Here is a 21,110-nt window from a genome sequence, read left to right as displayed (position 1 = left end):
GTATTTTTTTAAGTATGCATTAAAGCAAATGTTTTAGTAGTTATTGAACGAATTATGTTATAAATTCACAATTACTATTACTATTACTATTACTATTACTATTACTATTACTATTACTATTACTATTACTATTACTATTACTATTACTATTACTATTACTATTACTATTACTATTACTATTACTATTACTATTACTATTACTATTACTATTACTATTCTCTAACAAGTACAGGCTCTCCACATTCAATCACATATTACAAACTACTTCTGTTACAATAGTCTGGGTAAACCACAAAATAGTAATAGCCTAAGACTTTGTACTAGGAGGAACCGGAAGTCAGCACCCTCGGTATAGGTAGATAACTTTTTTTAAATTGAATTGTCGCACTCTCAATTCCGAGGGAACATATAAGACCAGTTCAGTACTAACTATAAATTGAATATATACTAATAACTACGACTAAATCACACTATAATGACATTAAACTTATCTAAAGTAAGTGAAACATACTTCCAGAAGTTATTTGTACCCAAACGAGGTACCGATATCTCAGCTGAAGCTAAATCTAGTGTACTTGTATTAGATCAATTCACTACATCAATTATATCTATGTGTTATACTCAAACTCAATTACTTCAAAATAATATTATATTAATTGAATTAATTGATAATACTAGATCGTTTAATAATATGAAACATTTGAATTGTGTAGTTTATATAAAACCTACAAAAGAATCTATTCAATCATTAGTTAATGAACTTAGCAATCCTCATTTTAAATCTTATCAATTATTCTTTAATAATACTATAAATAAATCTCAATTAGAAAGAATTGCAGAGGCTGATGAATTTGAAGTTATTAATCAAGTTGTAGAATTATTTCAAGATTATTTAATTATAAATAAGAATCTTTTTACAACTAATAATACAATTAATACTACTAATAATATTAATAATAATGCAATAATTGAAGAATCTAATAGTTTAATAAGTTTATTATTATCATTAAAAAAGTGTCCAATAATTAAATATGAACCTAATTCAATTGAATTAAAGAGATTAAGTTCGGAAATATTATATAATATTAATTCTAATTCCAATAATAATTTATTTGATGATTTAAATAAAGGAAGTGATAGACCTCCAGTATTATTATTATTAGATAGAAAATCAGATCCAATAACTCCATTAATTTCTCCTTGGACTTATCAATCAATGATTCATGAATATATTGGAATTAAAAAGAATATAACTGAAGTTTCATCTGAACAATTAATTTTAGATGAAATTCAAGATAAATTCTTTTTAGAATCAATGTATTTAAATTATGGAGATTTAACTGATAAATTTCAAAGATATGTTGAACATTATAAGAAAGAAACTAAACAAACATCTATTGAAAATTTACAAACTCAAAATTTAAATGATTTAAAGAAAATGTTAACTAAATTTCCCGAATTTAAAAAATTATCTTCAAATATTCTTAAACATTTAAATATAATTACTGAAATTGATAAAGAAATTACTAATCAAAATATGTGGGATATTGGTGAATTACAACAAACAATTATTTGTGAACTTGATAATCAACAAACTATTAAAACTAGATTAATTGATCTTTTAGATAATTTAAAAGTTTCAACTATAAATAAAGTTAAATTAGTTTTATTATATTCGGTTAGATTTCATAATACTAATGATATATCATTATTTACTGCTAAATTAAATGATCCATCTAAAACTTCACCAATTATTACTGTAACTCAAAATTCTTTAATAAAGAAATTTAATGCATTATTTAATTCCAAGATTACAACTTCACAAATTTCTGGTGATAATAATAATTTAGGTATATTTAATAAAAAGATTAATTTTACTAGTTTGTTTAATAATAACAATAATAACAATAATCAAAGAAATGATAATGTTTACTTACAATATGTTCCTAAACTTAATGATATTTTAATTGATTTAATTAATCCTAATCAAGATAATAATCATAATAATGGAGCTGGAATTACTTTATCAACTCTTGTACCAGATATTGTAGCTAATCAATATGGTAGAAATGTTCAACATGAACCAGTTCAAGATATAATAATATATATTAAAGGTGGAGTAACTTATGAAGAAGCTAGATTAATTCATGAATTAAGTATTAGTAATAAGAAAATCAATCTTATAATTGGTGGTGATTCAATATTGAATAGTAGTTCATGGTTAAATAATTTATATGATTTAGTTAATGATTCATCAACTAGTGATATAACATCTGATCCAGCTGAAGAAAGACGTAAACAATTACGTGATTTGTTATAGGATATATAAGATATATAAGATATATATATATATATACATAATATAAATGTCTATGGAGCATATTTCCTGTGTCTATGGAGCATATTTCCCAAATTGTTGTTCCCAATTAAGTATCTTTTCAGTTAATCTCTCCATAAGACTTAAATTCTCATTAAATGTCCCAATTAATTTATTATTCTCTTCTTCATGAACATTTATTGAAGTCTTTTCAGTTGTTCCATTAACTTCAATTTCTTCTTTATAACTAAATAATTCAATTTTATTTAATTTATCTTCTTCTAATTCAATTTGTGATCGTCCTAACCATTCTAAAATGGCTCCTGTTCTTTTTCTTAATTCATATACACTTGATTTATCACTAACATATCTTGGTTTTGATGGTTGATTAATTAATTCTTCTTTAGTTAATGCAGAAATTCCTCCATTTTCATTATTTGATTTAGGAGTAGGAGTTGAAGTTTTAGTCTTTTTTGATTTAACTCCTCTCCCTCGAGATTTAGTTCGTTTAAACAGTTTATTATTATTTAAATTACTAGCAGATTCTGTATCATCTTCTATATTCGATGGATCTTGATCAGATTCAATTTCTGATTTAGATATATTATTATGATTATTATGACGAGATTCATCAGAATCATCTGATTTCGCCAATCTTCTTTTTGATGTTGAAGTTGAAGTTGATAATAAAGTAGAATTAGATCCATTATCTGAATTACCACGTTTAGATCCTAATGGAATACCGGATTCCTTAGCACTTTCACGTAATGCCTTTTGTAATTGTTCATCATAAGTATCTTCATAATGTCTTCTTTCCTTTCTTAAAGTTTTAGAAGGTTGAGATGGGGATTTTTCAATGATATTAGGATTAGTTCGTTTACTTTTTGATCTATTATTATTATTATTATTATTAGTAGTACTATTAGTACTATTAGTATTATTACTACTATTATTGCCACTATTATTGCCACTATTATTAGTACTACTATTAATATTAGTAAATGGTTTATGAATATCCATGGCTAATAATTTCTTTCTCTTTTCATTGGTAGGTTTATATAATGTTCGTATTAATTCACCAGAATTATCATAAATAAATATATGTAAATCAGGTTTACATAATTCACACCAATATTTATCAGGAACATCTTCATTAATAAATAATCCTACACAATATCCATGTTGCCATACTGAGCATTTATCACATTGAATAAATAATCCTTGATCAATTTTATTAATATTATATTCTTTATTAAGTAATTCACTTATTGATTCATCAACACTAGTTAATTCATCTTGTCCACATATACATCGAGTTATTTCTTGTTCATCTTCTTCATCGATTTCATCCTCTTCTTCGGCTTCTACTTCTAAATCGCCATCTATTGGTTCAGTTTCTGTTCCTTCTCCAATTTTCCCTTTCCCACTTCCACTTCCACTTCCACTTCTTACAGGTTGACCTTTAGGTATTACTTCATCTTCTTCATCTTCATCATCTTCTCCCTCGGCTTCATAGTTATCGGCATATTCCGGTGGCTGTTCCGAATATCTGGATCTTCCGGATCTACGAGACATGTTTCAATTGACTTACTCCACTTGTAAATCCAAATTTATATACTTACAAGTTGAAATTTGGCTTTTGATTAATCGTGGAAATTTTATGCTATTGCCTAATTCGGACAGGATACAGAAACATCCACACCGCAACTACAACAGAAAACTACAACAAAAAAAAAAATCTAAACTGTAAAAAAGTGTCATGTTAAACAAATATAAATATAAATATTGTATATATAGGAAATGATAATGTTCACCAAATTAAACTTAATTTGAAACAGTCAATGTACCATCTCTATCATAAAGACCTCTACATCTAATATAAGGATCCAATTTAAGATAGTTATTAGATAATTCATAATTAAGTCTAATCTTGTCCTGCAAGTATTGATCACTAATAGCTGGATTAGTTGATTCAATCCATTTTATTGTTGCTTCAATAAATTTAAGATATGTAGCATCTCTTTCCTTCTTTAATTTATAATAATAAGCATCTTTTCTTCTTGGAGGTAAAGCATCACTTTCTTCTGGTTCAATATAAACAGGTTCTGTATGATCTTGTCCACCTAAATAATCAGGAATAAATTTTGGATCTACAAATTTTGATAATTCCTTGGCATCTTTTGTAAAATGAATTTTTGATGCAACAACAGGATCTAACCAATTTTTAATAATATTCCAAACGGTTGAAAAAATCCATGGTGCATTATGAATTAAAATAACTCCTAAAGTTTCTGGATAATGAGCTTCAAAGACATCAGCTAAAAATTTAATGGCAGCATAATCAGCATTCTTTAATGAAAATCCAGTTAAATCAAAAACAATCGAACATTGATCAACAGAATCAGTAACTTCACGTAAAAATAATCTACACCATTCAATAGTAACCACAGAAAATCTTTGAGTTTCTATTAAAGGAGAATCAGAACCAAAATGTTTTCTTGCTTGAAAGAAATAAATTGGATTACGATTAACATCATGACCTTTAATAAAGGCCTTTTCACAAGTGAAATTCTTAACAAATCCTTTATTAGTACCAGTTAAGAAAGATTTAGCATCACCTTCTAAAACCCAAGAATCAGGACTAAAATCTTTACTAATTCTCCAATTTAATGATTTTAACATCATTTGTACTGCGGCATCAGATTTCCATTTTCTAGCTCTTACAAATCTTAAAATAAAATTATCAACTAAATCATTTCTTAAACATGAATTAAAACCTCCATGTAAATCTCTAACCTTATATTGTGACATAAATGATAATAATTGTGGATTAGGTTTAACAGAAAATGATGGCCCACTATAACCTGGAGATGCTGTACCATTTGATCTAGATTTTTGTTTATTATAAGAAGAATAAGATCCATTAGAAACTGAGGTTGGAAATCCATCAAAATCAGTAATAGTAGTTGAAGCAGTAACAAAAGTTTCTAAAGATAAATCTGAATCATATCCATCATCTTCATCTTCATCTTCAAATTCTTCATAATCAGGTTGATTTTCAAAATTAGACTTATAATACACTTTAAATACATATTCAATTTCAGAATTTGTACCAGTAATTGGTTGATATCTTTCACGAGATGATTGAGTTTGAATTTGTCTTAATCTTTTTGAATCAGGAGGTGGAGCAGCATCTTCTTGCTTTTCCTTTTTACCACCAAATAATCCTCGTCTAGCAGAAGATTTAGAAGTCTTCTTTGAAGATGAAGAATTAACAGAATTTCTTGTGGCAGTTCTAGTTAATTCATGAAATGAAGATTTATCTTCAAAATCTATAGTAGAACTAGATGGAATAAATGATTCCTTATAAGCTAAATCTTCATCAGAAATATTTATTGGATATCCAAAATATTTAAAAAGATAAGCTTCAACTTGTTTAAGAATTATTTCTTGTTCAGCATTAATTGATTGAATTCTAGCTGGTCTATACTTAATTTCCTTTTTTACAGGTTGATGATGTCCATTATTATGGTGTTTATTATGATGATGATTATTATGATGAGGATGGGGATGATGAGAGTAAGTCATTGTCAAAATTATAGTAAACTTTTCAGCTATAATTATTCACCTTTAAGTCTCGAATCGGACGGAATTAAAATTGTTCACGGCCTTGGATTTTTTTGCAAGACAAATATAATTATATTATTTTATTTTTTTTCACAGTTTCGGTAAACCCGAAATTGAACAAGGAGCTAATATACGAAATAGGAACCGGCCTTAAATTTCGTAATAGGAGATGTAAAAATTAACACTTGTTATATAATTTATTTAATATATGTCAGACGACTATACAAATTATAAAACAGAGTTAGTTAAGTAATATATCAAAGTTTGAAAATTTTATCAATTAATCAAAGAGGTAGCAATCGTTTACAATTATATAGTTTCAGTTTCTGGTAATTATTGAAAATTTACCCTATAAACTAAAATGATCCTAATTAAGACTAGAATGTGATTTGTCGCCCATCATCCTTGGTTCTTTACTGGAGTACCTCATAAAAAATTACCAAATTAAGAAATATACGTTAAAACGAGACTGTGAAACATTTTTTTGCTTTGTTGTGGGGGAGGGGACGCTTTTTTTTCTACCGTGCGAAAGGAGCTAGCGGAGTATAGATATTTTTAATTGCTGGTTCTTATAGTATGTATTATACCTTTTCAGAGGACTTGTTTGTTTAGTTATTGAGGGGTGAATTATATTGAGCCCAGAGAACTATTATATTAAGTATTTACTTAATTAGATAGGGAGTTCCTATCACGTTTGAACGGCTGTTAACACATGAAGAATAGGGCTAACCCTTAGGGGCTCAAAATTTACGGAGCTAAGCAAACCAGGAAACCAGGGCCTTTTGAGTGCAAAATTTCCTATTTCGGACATACTGATAATGACCAGCTGTAAAATTTCGTTCCATTACAAAATGATAGATTACCATGTTCGTAAACGTATATGTAAAGAAAATGAAATTAGAGTATATAATTTACTCGGCTAGATTATGATATCATACATTTAACTTTGATTACTATTTGGCTCTGGCCAGGGTCATGTTCTAGGGTCATGGCCAGGGGTCAGGTTACATTATGGCCAGATTGTGACCTAACTATGGTCAAGATCGTTTATTCTGGATTTGTTTACTTCTACATAACTAATGAGATTCTTCTAGTTGTAAATAATAATGTATTATCTAACTTAACGCAGACTATGACTTATGGTATCTAAACCTAAATATCCAACAAATGAATGATGTGGGGTTGCAAAATTCACTTCTCCAAACTTGGCTGGGTCACATGCACCTAATATGCCCGGTGATAAATCCTTCTAAGCTTATTGTTCCCCAGAAACTGACCGCAATAAAACAAAACATTTTAATAATACAATGAGATCTGTTACTGTTTATAATTATGAAGCAGAAATAAGTGTATATACAATTACAAAATAATCTTATCGGAAAACTTAACGTCTTCTCAGTCTCATTTGGGCAATCTTTCGACTCTTAAGTAATGGAGGTGTAGGCGTAGATTGAAGTCCTCCATTAGGATTCATATTCCCCATGACCATACCTCCCATTCCACCCATTTGAGCAGGAGCTCCAAATGGATTACCTGCTGGTTGAGGAGTTCCAAATTGAGCAACTGGCATTGAAAGTCCACCTCCCATACCATTATTGGCATTGACATTATTATTGTCAGTAGCACCAAATGAAAATGGTGTAGGTTCTCGACTACCAGATCCACCAAATACAGCATCAGGGGTACTACCTCTACTATTGAAACCACCTCCAAAATTAAAACCCGGCTTAGTTGTTGCACCAAACATTGATGCTCCAGCATTAGTATTGGGTTGTGTATGATTTCCAAACACACTAGCTGGATTAATATTACTAGTAGATGAACCAAATGAGAATGCTGGAGGCGCAGTGTTACCACCACTACTTGCCACAGGAGTTGTTGAACGTGACAGACCATTGGCTGAATTGCCTATAGTAGTAGTTGCACCAAAATTCAATACTGGTTTTGGCGCATCAGAAATAGAGATTCCAGGAGCAAATTTAAAATTTGGATTAGCATTAGGGATAGTTGGTTTAGTTACTGAATTTCCATTATTTCCAAATGTAAACGGAGTACTAGACGTACTAGTTTGAGCATTCAGTGAAGGAGTAGCAATAGTCGTAGTGTTGTTTGGCTTGTCCTCTCCAAAGGAAAATGCTGGTGTCTTTGTGGTGGACTTTTCCTCTCCAGTAGTAGCCGTACTTCCAAAGGAAAATGTAGGCTTAGATGAAGAAGTTGTAGTATCAAAAATACTTGGTTTAGACGTACTTCCAAATGAAAAAGTTGGCTTAGTGGAGTTTTCATTCTTTTCATTAGCTTCAGAAGATGGCTTTGAATTAAGTGCAATGCCAGCATTATCACCAAAGGAAAACAATGGCTTAGGATTCTCACCACTGGATCCACCTGAAGTAGTAGCATTACTATCCTTATCATTATCCACGGGCTTTGGCTGTCCGAATCCAAATGATATTGGTTTAGATGATTGATCAGATTTAGTACCATTTAAGGAAAATGCAGGAATTGGAGTAGTACTTTTACTAGTGTTATTACCTAAGCCAAACAAAGGTTTGGCTGCAGCTGTATCATCTTTCTTGTTAGTATCAAAACTGAACTTGGGAGTCTGAACATTTTCACTGCTGCTGGCTCGTTTGAGGGACTTTTTAGGAGGTTCATCTTCTGATGTTTTAGTTTTATCACCAAAACTGAAGAGTGGTGTGGATGCTGAGTTATCCTGCTTTTGTTCTGCAGGCTTAATGGAAAATAATGACGATGACTTGTCTCCACCAGGAGCTTTTCTTTTTACAGGAGGTTCATCTTCAGTTTCTTCGGAGATGCCTACACTAACTTTAGGTTTATTTGCTTCTTTACCAAAACTTAAAGATGGAGTTGAAGATGTTGGTTTGAATCCAAAATTTAATTGAGGTTTAGTAGCTGATTCTTCTTTCTTTTCTACAGCTGGAGTTCCAAAGCTAAACTTAGGAGTATCCTTCTTTTCAGTAGAATTATTTCCAAAGGAGAATTTAGGAGTATCATCCTTCTTTTCAGTAGTGGTGGTACTTCCGAAACTAAATTTAGGTGTAGATATTTCCTTTTCTTCAGTTGTTGAAGGTTTACCGAATGATAAGCTAATTTTCTTATTAGTTTCTTCTGGTTCATTTGACTTTGTAAGACCAGACAACTTGAAAGGTTCTTGTTGAGACAATTTGGATTTTTCAATTAAAATCTCATTCTCCTTTCTCAGTTCAATAATGGAATTAATATCATCATTATTAATTTTAAATTGAAATCCTGAACTAGGACCAACAGATTTCTTTTCCAGACTATTATTTTCGGAATTCTTCAAGGATTCAGAATCCTTTAATTTTATAATATTTGAAATCTTCTTTGATTTTTCAAGATAATCTTCATCTAAGGTTAAATCCATATTTGAAGAATCATTAAGTTGATTAGTAGATTTTTGATTTCTATTACCAAATCTATTGAATGCACTATCTTCATCAATGGATGATCTCTTTTCATTATTTGTTTTATTGGAGAATGTAGGTTTACTTACTGATCCAAGATATCCACTAAATTGATTTGAATTATTAGCAAATTTTGGTATATCATTAATTATTGAATCAGTTTTATTCAGTTGTTGTTTCTTAGTATCTAATTGTACATCATAAAAGAATTCTCCACTAAATAATTTATTACCAGTTTTAGCACGTTTTATATTATATTGAGATCCTGTACTAGTAATTCTTCTAGATCTCTTTTTAGTTTTAAATACTAAAGAATCATTTAAATAACTTGTATCATGAGTTTGAGTAGAAGTTTCAACTTTATTAGTAGATGGATTAATTTGAGATACAGTTTCATTAGGATCTATCATATATTTAATCTTATTTTGTAAACTTTGAGAAGCTTGCATTGATTTTTTTAATTGTAATAAATGATATCTTTCTCGAGGATCTAAATTTATAAATGGAGGTCTAACTATATTACCTTGATTATCTTGATATAATGGAGCATATTCTACATCTATTGGAATTGGAATTGAAATTGGAGTTCTATCATCAACACTTTCAGTAGTTGAAGTAACAGTTTGAATTGATATTGGAGTATCAACTCTAGGTAATAAACCTAAAGGAGATGCATCACGAGAAAATTCTTGTTCAACAATAACATTTAAATTTGAATTATTAACTCCATCTTTAACAATTCCATCATTATAAGCAGTACTTAATCTTCTTTCTAAATCATTATTTAATTCTTCATTAGATGTTTGAATTGAATTATAATATGATCTATAGACTCCTAAATTATTATTTAAAGTAGTTGATCGAGGAATTGATTCATTACTTGGATGACCTTGAATTGATAATCGTTTCTTCTTTATTGAGGTAAAATCATTATTTAATGGTTCTTTTTCGATGATCATGCGCTCTACCGCATCAGAATTTAAATTTCCCATACTTTTGTTCGGTTGACCACTCGTTTCATAATCGTTGATACTTTGATTCTCACTATTACTCTCATTGGTACCCAATATTCGACTTATAGGTTTTTTAAAGTATGATACAATATTGGATAATCTCGACACTGGTACAGCAATTTTCCGGTGACTCACCTCGTTTTTGCCATGCTTGTTGTCGCCAACGGTCCGAGGACTTATGGACCTTCTTAGATTGGACATTTGTCGGGGATGATTTATTTAGTGGTGGATGGATGGCAATGGTGTTGAGACGGAGATGATAAAATTTTGTAGATCACTTCCGCATCAGACAAGCAGAGCAAACTGACAAAAGGCGCGCTACCATGCACTACATTAAACAACTTTTTCTTTACTACACTCTAGTTATATTACTATATAGTAAAAGTAAACTAAACTAAATTAATTATTTTAAATCTCAGCAGGAACCGATTCTACAGACGCCGTGCTCGTACTATAATTGGAAATACTGAACTCGGCTCGTCTCTCGGCTTCATAAAAGTCTTGATTCAATGTTAGACCCTGACGATGTTCGTCAAAAATGTCGTCAATGTCTGACGTCTCATAAGGTAGAGCAGGATTCTTTAAACCAATAAATGGATCATCTTTAGATTCTTCACCTATTTCTTTAATTAATTTTAACATTACATTTTCTCCATAATTAATTCCATAAGATGCAATAATTGGTATAAATCCTTTAACCCAAGCATCAACAATTCTTGCTCGTTGTTTTGTACGAAGTCTTGATATAGGAAATTCACCTCGTTTAATAAAGGCTACTATATCAACTATAAGATGATGTTTACTTAATACTGTATTAACAATAATTGGAACTAATGATGCAAAATATTTTACTGACAGAGTTTGACAAACCACTATAGTATAATCGGAACATTTAAATATACAAACTCCATTTTTATTTATAGCTGGATGACTTGATTCAATAGTATTTTCAATATCAATTGGGAAATGATGTAATCCCATAACTTCAAATGTATCAGCTATTTTTCCTAAAAGGAATAATGGTTGAAATGATGTAAGTTGTTCTGGTGATGATTCAATCATACCACCACCATGAGAATTATTACGTCCATTATCCATATTTTTTGTAATAGAAATATTATGTAAAAATCCTAAATCTCCTGTTCTTAAATAAGTAATATTTGGATCTCCTCCAATAATTTTACCATTAAATAAAATTTTACTAAATTTATCTTCTGGACCCTTTGGGCCATTGGAAAATGATGGTAAATTAGCTTCTGATGCTACCCAAATTTCTCCATATTCTCCTTCTTTACATACTCTACAAGTTTCTGGATTAACTATGGCAACTTGGGTACATACTGGTACAACTCCTGAATCTTGAATATGTAAAGCATTTGGTACTTCCTTTTGATCAACTACTGATACATAACCTTGTCTTAACGCAATTGGATCTAAAAAAAGATCAACTGGTGCAATAGTCATATTTGATCTTGTAGAAATCATTGGATTAAAAAAATGATCATAAACAGTTGATAAAGAAGCGGCACTTAATTGAGTTGGACGAAATACTTTAGCAATTTCTCTTAATAATTCAATTTCAACTCGAGAATCAGTACTAATCATCATATTTTTTAAATGATTTAATGTAAACCCCTTTGGAGTAAATTTAGATACAGCATATTTAAGTTGTTGATCAGTAACAAATACATCTTTAACTTTATTACGAGCTAAAGTTAAAAAGAATGCTAGAGGGTTTTCAGCATAACTAACCGGTGAAAATAAATAAGTTGTTACACCTAAAAACACTCCTAATAAAGCCGATTGAATAAATCCAATTCCTGAAGCATGTCTTACACATCCAACTATAGAAGATTTTGAAGTTAATCCACAAGTTTCTTTAAATACTTTACAAATTCCAATAATGGTTTTATGAGTTAAAGTTGCTCCTACTCGATAATGATCAGAAGTAAAATTTAACCAAATTAAAGCTATAGTATTTGGATCTCGATAATTAACTGCGGCTTGATATTTAGAAATTTTTGATAATAAAGTTGCAACATTCGAAACTTTAGTTAATTTAGCCGTATTTTTAATTCGTAAATTTTGTGAAGCTCGATGATAATATTTCTTAATTGAATCAGAAACCAGTCCTGTCTTTAAGAATTTTTCAATTTCATCATTTACAAGGATTTCTGCTACATCAAAATCCATTAATACTCCCACAAATGCGGGTAAATCTTCTCCAATTCTATTAGAATCAAATGGTAATACTGGAATTGGAATAATTCCACAAATTAAACAGGCATATAATGAAATAATGAATTCTTCTGATAATGAATACATTAATATAACATATCTACCGGGTCTTATCATGGCCTTTTCAATAAGATAATTACATACTGCATAAACTCGATGTTCGAATTTTTTCCAAGTTAATGGTTTAGAATTTTTCCCACTATTATCAACTGATTGGAAAGCAATTGAATCACCCGAATTAGCCACTCTCATTTTTAATATATCTACTATAGATTTAAAATCAGTTAAGGGGATTTTGGTTTTATCATCAATTGAATTTGATCGATAATCAATTTTAGAATATTGATCAGGGAAATTACTGAGAGCAGCACTTCGAAGTTGAGAAGAATATGGTGACCAAATTCCTCCAATTGGATCTTCACCATGAGGAATCATACTAACTGATTTATTAGCAAAAAATTTAACAAATTGAGCATCTAATCTACCTTCAATAAACCATTTTCTACATAATAAACTAGCAATTTCTCGACCTCCACTTCTCATAATTCTTGGTAATGAATCACAATCAACTACTACCACACAATAAAGTCTTAAATAATGTTTTCTATATAATGCATCAAAACATTTTTCAGCAATCATATTTAATAATCCTTCATTGGCTGGTAATGATTCTGTTTCATTAAATTTATTAGATGGTGAAGCCTTGGGATCAGTATTTATTGAATTATTATCATCAACTGTCTTTCTAGCAATAACAGTTTCAACAATAGCTACTGGTAAATGTTCATTTCCAATAAATATATCAAATATTGTACAATCATGAACTTGTCGAACTTCAGTAGCTACTGTAGATAATAAATGAGAAGAATAATGATATCTATAACCATTTCCAAGAATTAATTCCTTTTTAAGTTTCAGATACATTCTTTGATCAATCCAACTTACTCGTTGTCTAACTCTATCTTCATATAATCCGAGAATATAAACTTTCCCTCGAAATGTAAATCCTAATAATCCTGTTCTTAAAAAATCCATTTGAAGTATACCTTCAGCTCCTCGACATTTAGCATGAAAGATTTGTTTTGATTCATTTCTCAGTTTATAAAATCCTCCACTTAAACATGGACTATCAATCCAAATTTCTCCTAATTCACCTTTAGATACTAAAATAGACAGTTCAGGATTAACTACTGCTAATGTTGCATCAGGTAAAGGAAATCCAAATGAATCAACTCTAAGACAATTCTTCGGTATATCATCTGCTGGTGGTGGATTAACTTCAACTATTTTAACGATATTTCTAGTCAAGGCATCTTTATCAATTAATACTGATGAAAGATCACTATCCAAACTTTGATCATCTCCGGTTGGATTATCATAATATGATTGTGATTGACCTCCTAACCAATCTCGTAAAGATATAACCATTCCACCAAATCCACTAAGAGTTAACATAGGAATTACAGCATTTTGAGGATGTTTACACCCTAATGGACGTAAAAATCTTTGAGATAATACATCAGCAAATTCTCCATCAACTGTAGAAGCATTTACAAGTACCCAACGAACATGAGAGAAATCAACACTTTGAGTTTTAGAGAAATATCTAGTTGAATTAGGAGATTTTTGATAATCATAAGTGACTTGTTTTAAACCAATATTATCTGCCAATAACATTGCGGCTCGATATTTAGTAACAATATGAGCATATAAACCAGGAATTTCCATTACCACTTGAGGTGACCATATAAGTACATTCCCTGTATAGACAGTAAATAATACTCCTATAATTAAACCAATTGAAATTCTAATATCTAAAGTACCTAATACAACTTTCCTATTAGGACGATATTCTTTAATACTTCTTTGTAATCCTCCACCAGAATCAGGCATACTCAGTAAAGTTAATTCTAAAGAATTCATTTGATGTAATATAGTTCGATGACTTAATGCTACTCCTCTTAATTCTCCAATAGATGAACGAGAAAATTCAACATAAGCTAAAGTGGATTTGGATTCTGCCACCATTTTATGCATAATTGATTTAAATTCCAGTTGTTCATGAGGTTTTGCTGAACCTAAATCATTAGTTTTCCATCGAACTAATTTAGATGGCCATTTCAATGTTAGACTTTGAACTTCTAAACGTTTTGCAACCGATTCAGAATATAAAAGTAATCGAGATGAAGTATTATTAATCATTACCATCACTTCATCTAAAGAAATATCTTGATAAATTGGTATTGCTGTTGCTCCAATCATAAAACATGCAAATAATGCCACTACAAATTCAATTACTTCACCATCTTTATATATAAGAAATACACAATTTCCATTTCTTAAAGAAAGTTTATGATGCATATCATAAGCTAATTTCATAGCCTTTAAATATAATTTTGTCCAAGTAATTGAATTCACTCGTTTACCCTTTGAATCAAGTGATATAAAGGCTTCTTCATCTTGTCGTTGTAATTTAGATCGTTTTTCTAAGATATCTACAAGCAGAAGTCGAGTCAATTCATTATCATCGGCATTTAATTCTGAACTTGAACTGGAACTTAATCGAGGATATATAGGAGGTTCTAACATTTCTGGATCCAATTGAATATCTGATTGATGATGTTGTTGTTGTTGTTGAAGTCTTAGACGTTCTATATTTCTTAAGATATTCTCTCGTCCATTAATGTATGTATATTGATCGATGGTTCGATTTACATGGAAATCATTTTCAAGCGTTTGAAGTAATAGTCTTAAATCGGGTGGAGCATCATGAGGGATATTATCTGTCATATTTGGCTGGGGTACTAAAGTATTATGAGAACTTAAGTGAGAATTGGTTAGTGACAGAGTGCCTATTCTTCCAGAATTATTACTATTAGTTCCCCCTATATTAGACATTATGATATTAAACAAGTAGTGAAGATCTTATAGTAATTTAGTGAGAAATGTTATCTGGTGTATGGAGTAATTACCCTATAGTTAGCGAACATTTACTGACCATTTACTGAGCACTCACTGAGCACTCACTGAGCACTCAGTAAGCGGTCTCGCTAAAATTTGTTTTTGCATGTTCTCCGCGACATCGCAGCCTAGAGAAAAAAAATTTAGTAGTGCTTATAATTTTTCACTGCCAGACATCACAAGAGGTTAGTGAAAATTTACCATTTACCATTTCTCTTATACCATCAGCCATGCTACGATATACGCACGGTTGTACGGTTGTACGGCCACTCCAGCAATGGAGAGGGCTTTTTGTAATGGCTAGTGAGAAAAAGCCCGTACCTAAAAAGTCATATAAGAGGAAACCTAAAGAGTCTCAATCTCAATCATATAAAGATCTTACTCAATCTAGTGGAAGAATCCTGAGAATAGAAGAAACCGTATATAAAAAGCGATTGGCGGAACTTCGTCAGTTGACTAAGACATTATCTGCCAATATCAATCGGATAGAAGAACATAAGAAGGAGAGAAATGAACTTAGTCATGTGCTATTACCATCACAAATTGAGAAGTCTGTAGATCAAGTGCATAAGAGTATAAGTTCAGATACAACCACTAGTAATAGTACCACCAGTACTACTTCTACTAGTACTACTTCTACTAGTAGTACGACTCCTACTGGCACTATATCACCTCATTTACTTATCGTCCCCACCATGAAAATCCCCGACTCCGTAGCCGAAAGACTTGGATTATCATTAAAGTATTTGGTTAATGAAAAATCTCAAAACTGGCCCAGAGTTTTAGAAGAACTTAAGAAATCTGAAGGATTTAAAGGCTTAAATTCCCAAACAGTTACGGCATTTATAGCCTGTATACCTCAGAAACATTTAGTATACTTAATTCCTGAACTTCAAGCCCTTTTAAATGATGCTAATATAAAACTTCAACCCAGTATGATACATTTATTTATGAAGGGAGTTGCTTATGGTACTACTATAAATGATACATCTATTGCTATTTTAGAACTGTATTATAAAAGACTTGAATCGCTTGAAACTCCTCGATTACTGACATTTGAACTTATGATAAAAGCTTATGGGAAATGTAATAGAATGATAGATATTAATAAGATGTTATTAAGAATGAAACAATTAGGTTTAGAAACTAATAAAACAGTGTTATCTAATCTTTTAAGTACTTGTGTATATAAAGCAAGAGATCATAATCAAGCCATACAAATCTTTGATTCTATGAAATTCTTTTCAAAATCAACTAATCCTGGTACAAAGGAATATCAAGATATGATAGTTTCATATATTAATAATGATGATATTGAAAAGGCTCTTGATTTATATCAAGAAATGCTTAAGGATAATATCGATATAAATCAATCCATTATGGTGGCTCTAGCCCGAGGATGTTATAGTCGAGAAATCTTTAGATATAAAGCATGGGATTTTATGTTTGAAATTAGACAACATGGTTGGACTCCTACTTTAGAAACGTTTGAGTATATGTTATACTTATCGGCCAAAGATGGAGATTTAGCTCTTGCAAGAGCTTTATATGCTAATTTATTACTGCTGAATTCTACTAGTGCCAGATCATTTTCTTTAATGCTTGTGGGTTATGCAAAATCTTCTTATTTATCATCCACTGGGTATAAACCTCCCTTAATTTCATTTAATGAAAATGGTCGAGTATTTAGAAGAAATATCATTTCAGAATTCTTGAAATCCAATACTGATGAATTACCTTTATTACCAATAGAAGAGTTAACTACCTCTCAACAAATCTTAGCGGAATCCAGTGCTTTATGGGCATATACTCAGTTAAATAATCCTCAATTCATTAATAAAGAAAGTACTACTTCTTACTTAAACATTGCTGCAGAAGTAGGAACTATGGATGATTTTAAATATCGGTACAATAGTGCCACTTACCTTAATGAAGAAGGATTAGCCGGAACCAGAACTATAATTGAAGAGCCAGAAGAAACAGAGCCAGAGGCACAACCACAACCAAAAGAAATCATCAAATCTCCTATGCTTACCCAAATTGAACAGAGAAAGTCGGAAATTAAAGTGCCTCGAGTTCCTCTAACTTATCATGTAGCCCTTAAAGCCGCAGCCAAATTTAAAGATTATCAATTTGCTCAACAAGTATGGCAAGAACGAGGGAAATTCCGGAAAACTTCTAGTTTCCGAGAATTATCACGAACAGAAAAGGATAAACTGGATTTTGAATTTGCCAGTAGTATGGTATTAGCCTTAACTAAAATGAATATGTTAAATGATGCCTTGGCTATAGTACTTAGTACTGAATATCAATTTAAATGGTCATGGAGACAATTAAGTCAATTGAATGAAGCCGCTAAAGAAATTGGACTGGACGTAACTTCACAAACTCTTTATGGGATTGTTAGAAGATCGCAAATTAAGCATAATGGGAAGATGAGAAGGAAAGATTATAAGTTGTATCTTCTTAATAAGAAGGATGCCAATTCTGTAAATAATGTATATTAATAGACCCTGTATATAATTAGACATCTATTAAGAGTGTATGTACAAGATTATGTAGTATATACAAGAGAGTAACTGTACTCTGAATACTCTGTTACTCTGTTACTCTGTTACTATTAGTACTCTTTCAGTTACTTGTTACCTATGAGTCACTATACTCACCATTCCCGACTTAGTAATAACCTTCTTAACTACCCTATCACCAATATATTTGCCTAGTTGTCTCACAAGAGTCTCCTCATCGGCCTCAAGAAATGATTCTTCCACATCTAATACATCACGAACTTTCCCATCCACAATCACTTTAACACTAACGAATGGTGATTTAAACTCTTGAGCAATTGGGAACTGTTCATGGAATATAGATTGCCATGGTTGGTTAAGTACTTGACTTAATAATAATTGCCAACTCTCTTCAGCAGTGGCTGGAGCTACAGGGGCCATAGAAATTAATAATTTTCTATATGAATCAACCAATATCGGTTGACTAATTACTTCTTCTTGTTGTATAGCTTCCGTAATTCTATTAGTCATCTTCATAAGATCAGATATCACGGTATTTAATGAGAAATGAATATCAATAGCTTGATCTACATCATCCACATGACTCTGAACATCCTTCAATAAATTGAATTCAGCTTTACTAACTGCGAATGATCCCCTAACTCCATTAATTTCAATATCGGTTAAATTGATTTCTTGAGCTGCTGACTTACCCATAGTCTGTTGAAGTTCAAGTTTCTCTTCAATTAATCTACTGAGTCGTAACACCTTCTTAAGCCAACGATCTACTCCAGCTATTTGATCTTCATTCCAATTCAATACGTCTGATACTGGAGCTTGGAAAAGCATATGAGCTCTAACGGCATCGGCACCATATTTCTCTATACACTGCTGAGGATCAACTCCATTATATTTGGATTTAGACATCTTTTCATACGATACTGATGGTGTTTTACCAGTAGCAATGATTGTAGGTTCATTGGATAAATCAACTTCTTCGGGCTTTAAGAATCTCCCAGTATCCGGATCTTTAAATGTCTTACCTTGAACCATTCCTTGAGTTACTAATCTCTTTATAGGTTCATTTCTAACTTGGTTACCATCCCAAAGTCCTATATCTCCTAAGAATTTAGAGATAAATCGGGTATATAATAAATGTAATATAGCATGTTCTACTCCTCCCACATACATATCAACTGGCATTGAAGTCGAAGCAATGGATTTATTAAATGGTTCATGAGTATTCTGGGCATCTAAGTATCGAAAGAAATACCATGACGAATCAATAAATGTATCCATTGTATCAGTATCTCGTTTAGCACTATTACTACCACACGAGGGACATTTAGTATTAAGAAAATCTTGTGATTTAGCTAAGGGATTACCCTTCCCAAATTCAAATCCTTCAGTTGATGGTAATAATACAGGAAGTTGTTCATGAGGTACCGGTACAGTTCCACATGAATCACAATGAATCATGGGAATAGGTGCTCCCCAATATCTTTGTCTACTAATTAACCAATCTCTAATTCTAAATTGAATAGATTTCTTTCCTAATCCTGTTTGTTCAAGATTCTTAATTATTAATTGTCCACCTTCTTTAACAGATTTACCATGATATTGTCCAAGATTACTTATACCATTAGTTGTTAATATACTTCGATCATATAATATACCTGATTTATCAGTATATGGTATAGGAGTAGATTCATTAATAGTATCTTTAACTCCAACTACTTGAAGAACTGGTTGATTAGGATTATGTTTTATCCAGAATTCATAATCTCTTATATCATGTCCAGGACATCCCATAACTGCTCCATGACCATAAGTTCCTAATACATAAGGTGCTACATAGACTGGAATATCAAATACTTGTGATTTATTATTATTTATATCAATTGGTATAGTTACTTTAACCTCAGGTAACTTATATCCTTCTTTGGAATCAGGTTCAGCATCCTTTACTGATTGTAAGAATTCTTGTAATTTACAATCAGTCGCAATATATTGTTCAACTAATGGATGATTAATTGATATTGCTAAGAATTGTACACTAAATAAAGTATCAGGTCTTGAAGTAAATACCGTTACTAATGGGATTTCTTTATTGGTTGATGGGAATTGAATCTCAGCTCCATGAGATTCTCCAATCCAATTCCTTTGCATGGCTTTAACTTTATCTGGCCATTGATTTAAAGTTTTTAAATCGGCATTTAATTCTTTAGCATATTTAGTAATTCCAATAAACCATTGTTCTAAATGTTTCTTTTCTACTTTAGCTCCACTTCTCCATGATCTTCCTTCGGCATCAACTTGTTCATTGGCTAATACAGTTTGATCTACAGGATCCCAATTGATTTCAGCCGCTTTTCTATATGCTAATCCATTCTCATATAATAATAAAAATATTTCTTGAGTCCATTTATAATAATCTGGTGAACAAGTAGATATTTCTCTATCCCAATCAAAATCTGCTAACATAAGATTCATTTGATCTTTCATTTTAGCTATATTTGTTTCTGTCCATATAATTGGATCAATTCCATGTTCAACGGCTGCATTTTCTGCTGGTAATCCAAAGGCATCCCATCCCATTGGATGAATTACATTATAACCTTTAAGACGTTTATATCTTGCAACTACATCACTAATTGTATAAACTCTTAAATGACCTAAATGTAAGATCCCAGAAGGATAAGGAAACATAGATAATCCATAAAATTTCGGAGAATCTTTAGAAATTAAATGTTTTGTAGGATGTAATGAATTTGTAGGTGATTGATCTCGCCATATTCGAGACCATTTAATATCAAGATCTCTTAGAGAACTTATTTCTGAATAATTTCTTATACTAAAAAGTTGAGCCACCCGTCGGGTTACTCTATACGGACCTTTTACTAAACCCATAGCCCTGGTAGACCTCAGTAAATTTAGATATTCAACCTTATGTAGAACTATAGTACCATAATTTTTCACATTTTTCATGTCTATATATTGGGCC

General features: G+C 31.0%; 7 protein-coding genes across 7 annotated transcripts; 2 read left to right on the top strand and 5 right to left on the bottom strand. All coding sequences in view use genetic code 12, as the record gives it.

Moving 5' to 3' along the window:
• Nucleotides 1-430: 430 nt before the first annotated feature.
• RJT21DRAFT_22082 (uncharacterized protein) lies at nt 431-2,356 on the top strand. Its single transcript, XM_064883789.1, has one exon. The coding sequence runs from the start codon at nt 476-478 to the stop codon at nt 2,318-2,320; it is 1,845 nt and encodes a 614-aa protein (XP_064739595.1). The 5' UTR covers nt 431-475; the 3' UTR covers nt 2,321-2,356.
• RJT21DRAFT_118922 (uncharacterized protein) lies at nt 2,340-4,072 on the bottom strand. The gene has a single exon (XM_064881217.1). It carries the CDS (start codon nt 3,890-3,892, stop codon nt 2,393-2,395), a length of 1,500 nt encoding a protein of 499 aa, XP_064739594.1. The 5' UTR covers nt 3,893-4,072; the 3' UTR covers nt 2,340-2,392.
• RJT21DRAFT_118921 (uncharacterized protein) lies at nt 4,073-5,360 on the bottom strand. Its single transcript, XM_064881216.1, has one exon. It carries the CDS (start codon nt 5,126-5,128, stop codon nt 4,142-4,144), a length of 987 nt encoding a protein of 328 aa, XP_064739593.1. The 5' UTR covers nt 5,129-5,360; the 3' UTR covers nt 4,073-4,141.
• Nucleotides 5,361-7,328: 1,968 nt separating this feature from the next.
• Nucleotides 7,329-10,601, bottom strand: RJT21DRAFT_112787 (FG-nucleoporin; the record flags this gene model as incomplete). Its single annotated transcript, XM_064880112.1, has 1 exon — nt 7,329-10,601. The coding sequence occupies one exon, from the start codon at nt 10,599-10,601 to the stop codon at nt 7,329-7,331; it is 3,273 nt and encodes a 1,090-aa protein (XP_064739592.1).
• Nucleotides 10,602-10,742: 141 nt separating this feature from the next.
• Nucleotides 10,743-15,645, bottom strand: RJT21DRAFT_118919 (uncharacterized protein). Its single transcript, XM_064881215.1, has one exon. The coding sequence runs from the start codon at nt 15,534-15,536 to the stop codon at nt 10,809-10,811; it is 4,728 nt and encodes a 1,575-aa protein (XP_064739591.1). The 5' UTR covers nt 15,537-15,645; the 3' UTR covers nt 10,743-10,808.
• A 143-nt stretch (nt 15,646-15,788) lies between these two features.
• RJT21DRAFT_118917 (uncharacterized protein) lies at nt 15,789-18,111 on the top strand. The gene has a single exon (XM_064881214.1). The coding sequence runs from the start codon at nt 15,830-15,832 to the stop codon at nt 18,104-18,106; it is 2,277 nt and encodes a 758-aa protein (XP_064739590.1). The 5' UTR covers nt 15,789-15,829; the 3' UTR covers nt 18,107-18,111.
• NAM2 (leucine--tRNA ligase) lies at nt 18,112-21,044 on the bottom strand. Its single transcript, XM_064881213.1, has one exon. The coding sequence runs from the start codon at nt 21,014-21,016 to the stop codon at nt 18,242-18,244; it is 2,775 nt and encodes a 924-aa protein (XP_064739589.1). The 5' UTR covers nt 21,017-21,044; the 3' UTR covers nt 18,112-18,241.
• Between the last annotated feature and the right edge of the window lie 66 nt (nt 21,045-21,110).

This window comes from Scheffersomyces amazonensis (assembly GCF_036850825.1).
Source record: "Scheffersomyces amazonensis strain UFMG-HMD-26.3 chromosome Unknown RJT21scaffold_2, whole genome shotgun sequence".
Classification (NCBI taxonomy): Eukaryota; Fungi; Ascomycota; class Pichiomycetes; order Serinales; family Debaryomycetaceae; genus Scheffersomyces; species Scheffersomyces amazonensis.
The sequence above is the reverse complement of the archived record's forward strand: the minus strand, read 5'-3'. Positions and strand labels throughout refer to the sequence as shown.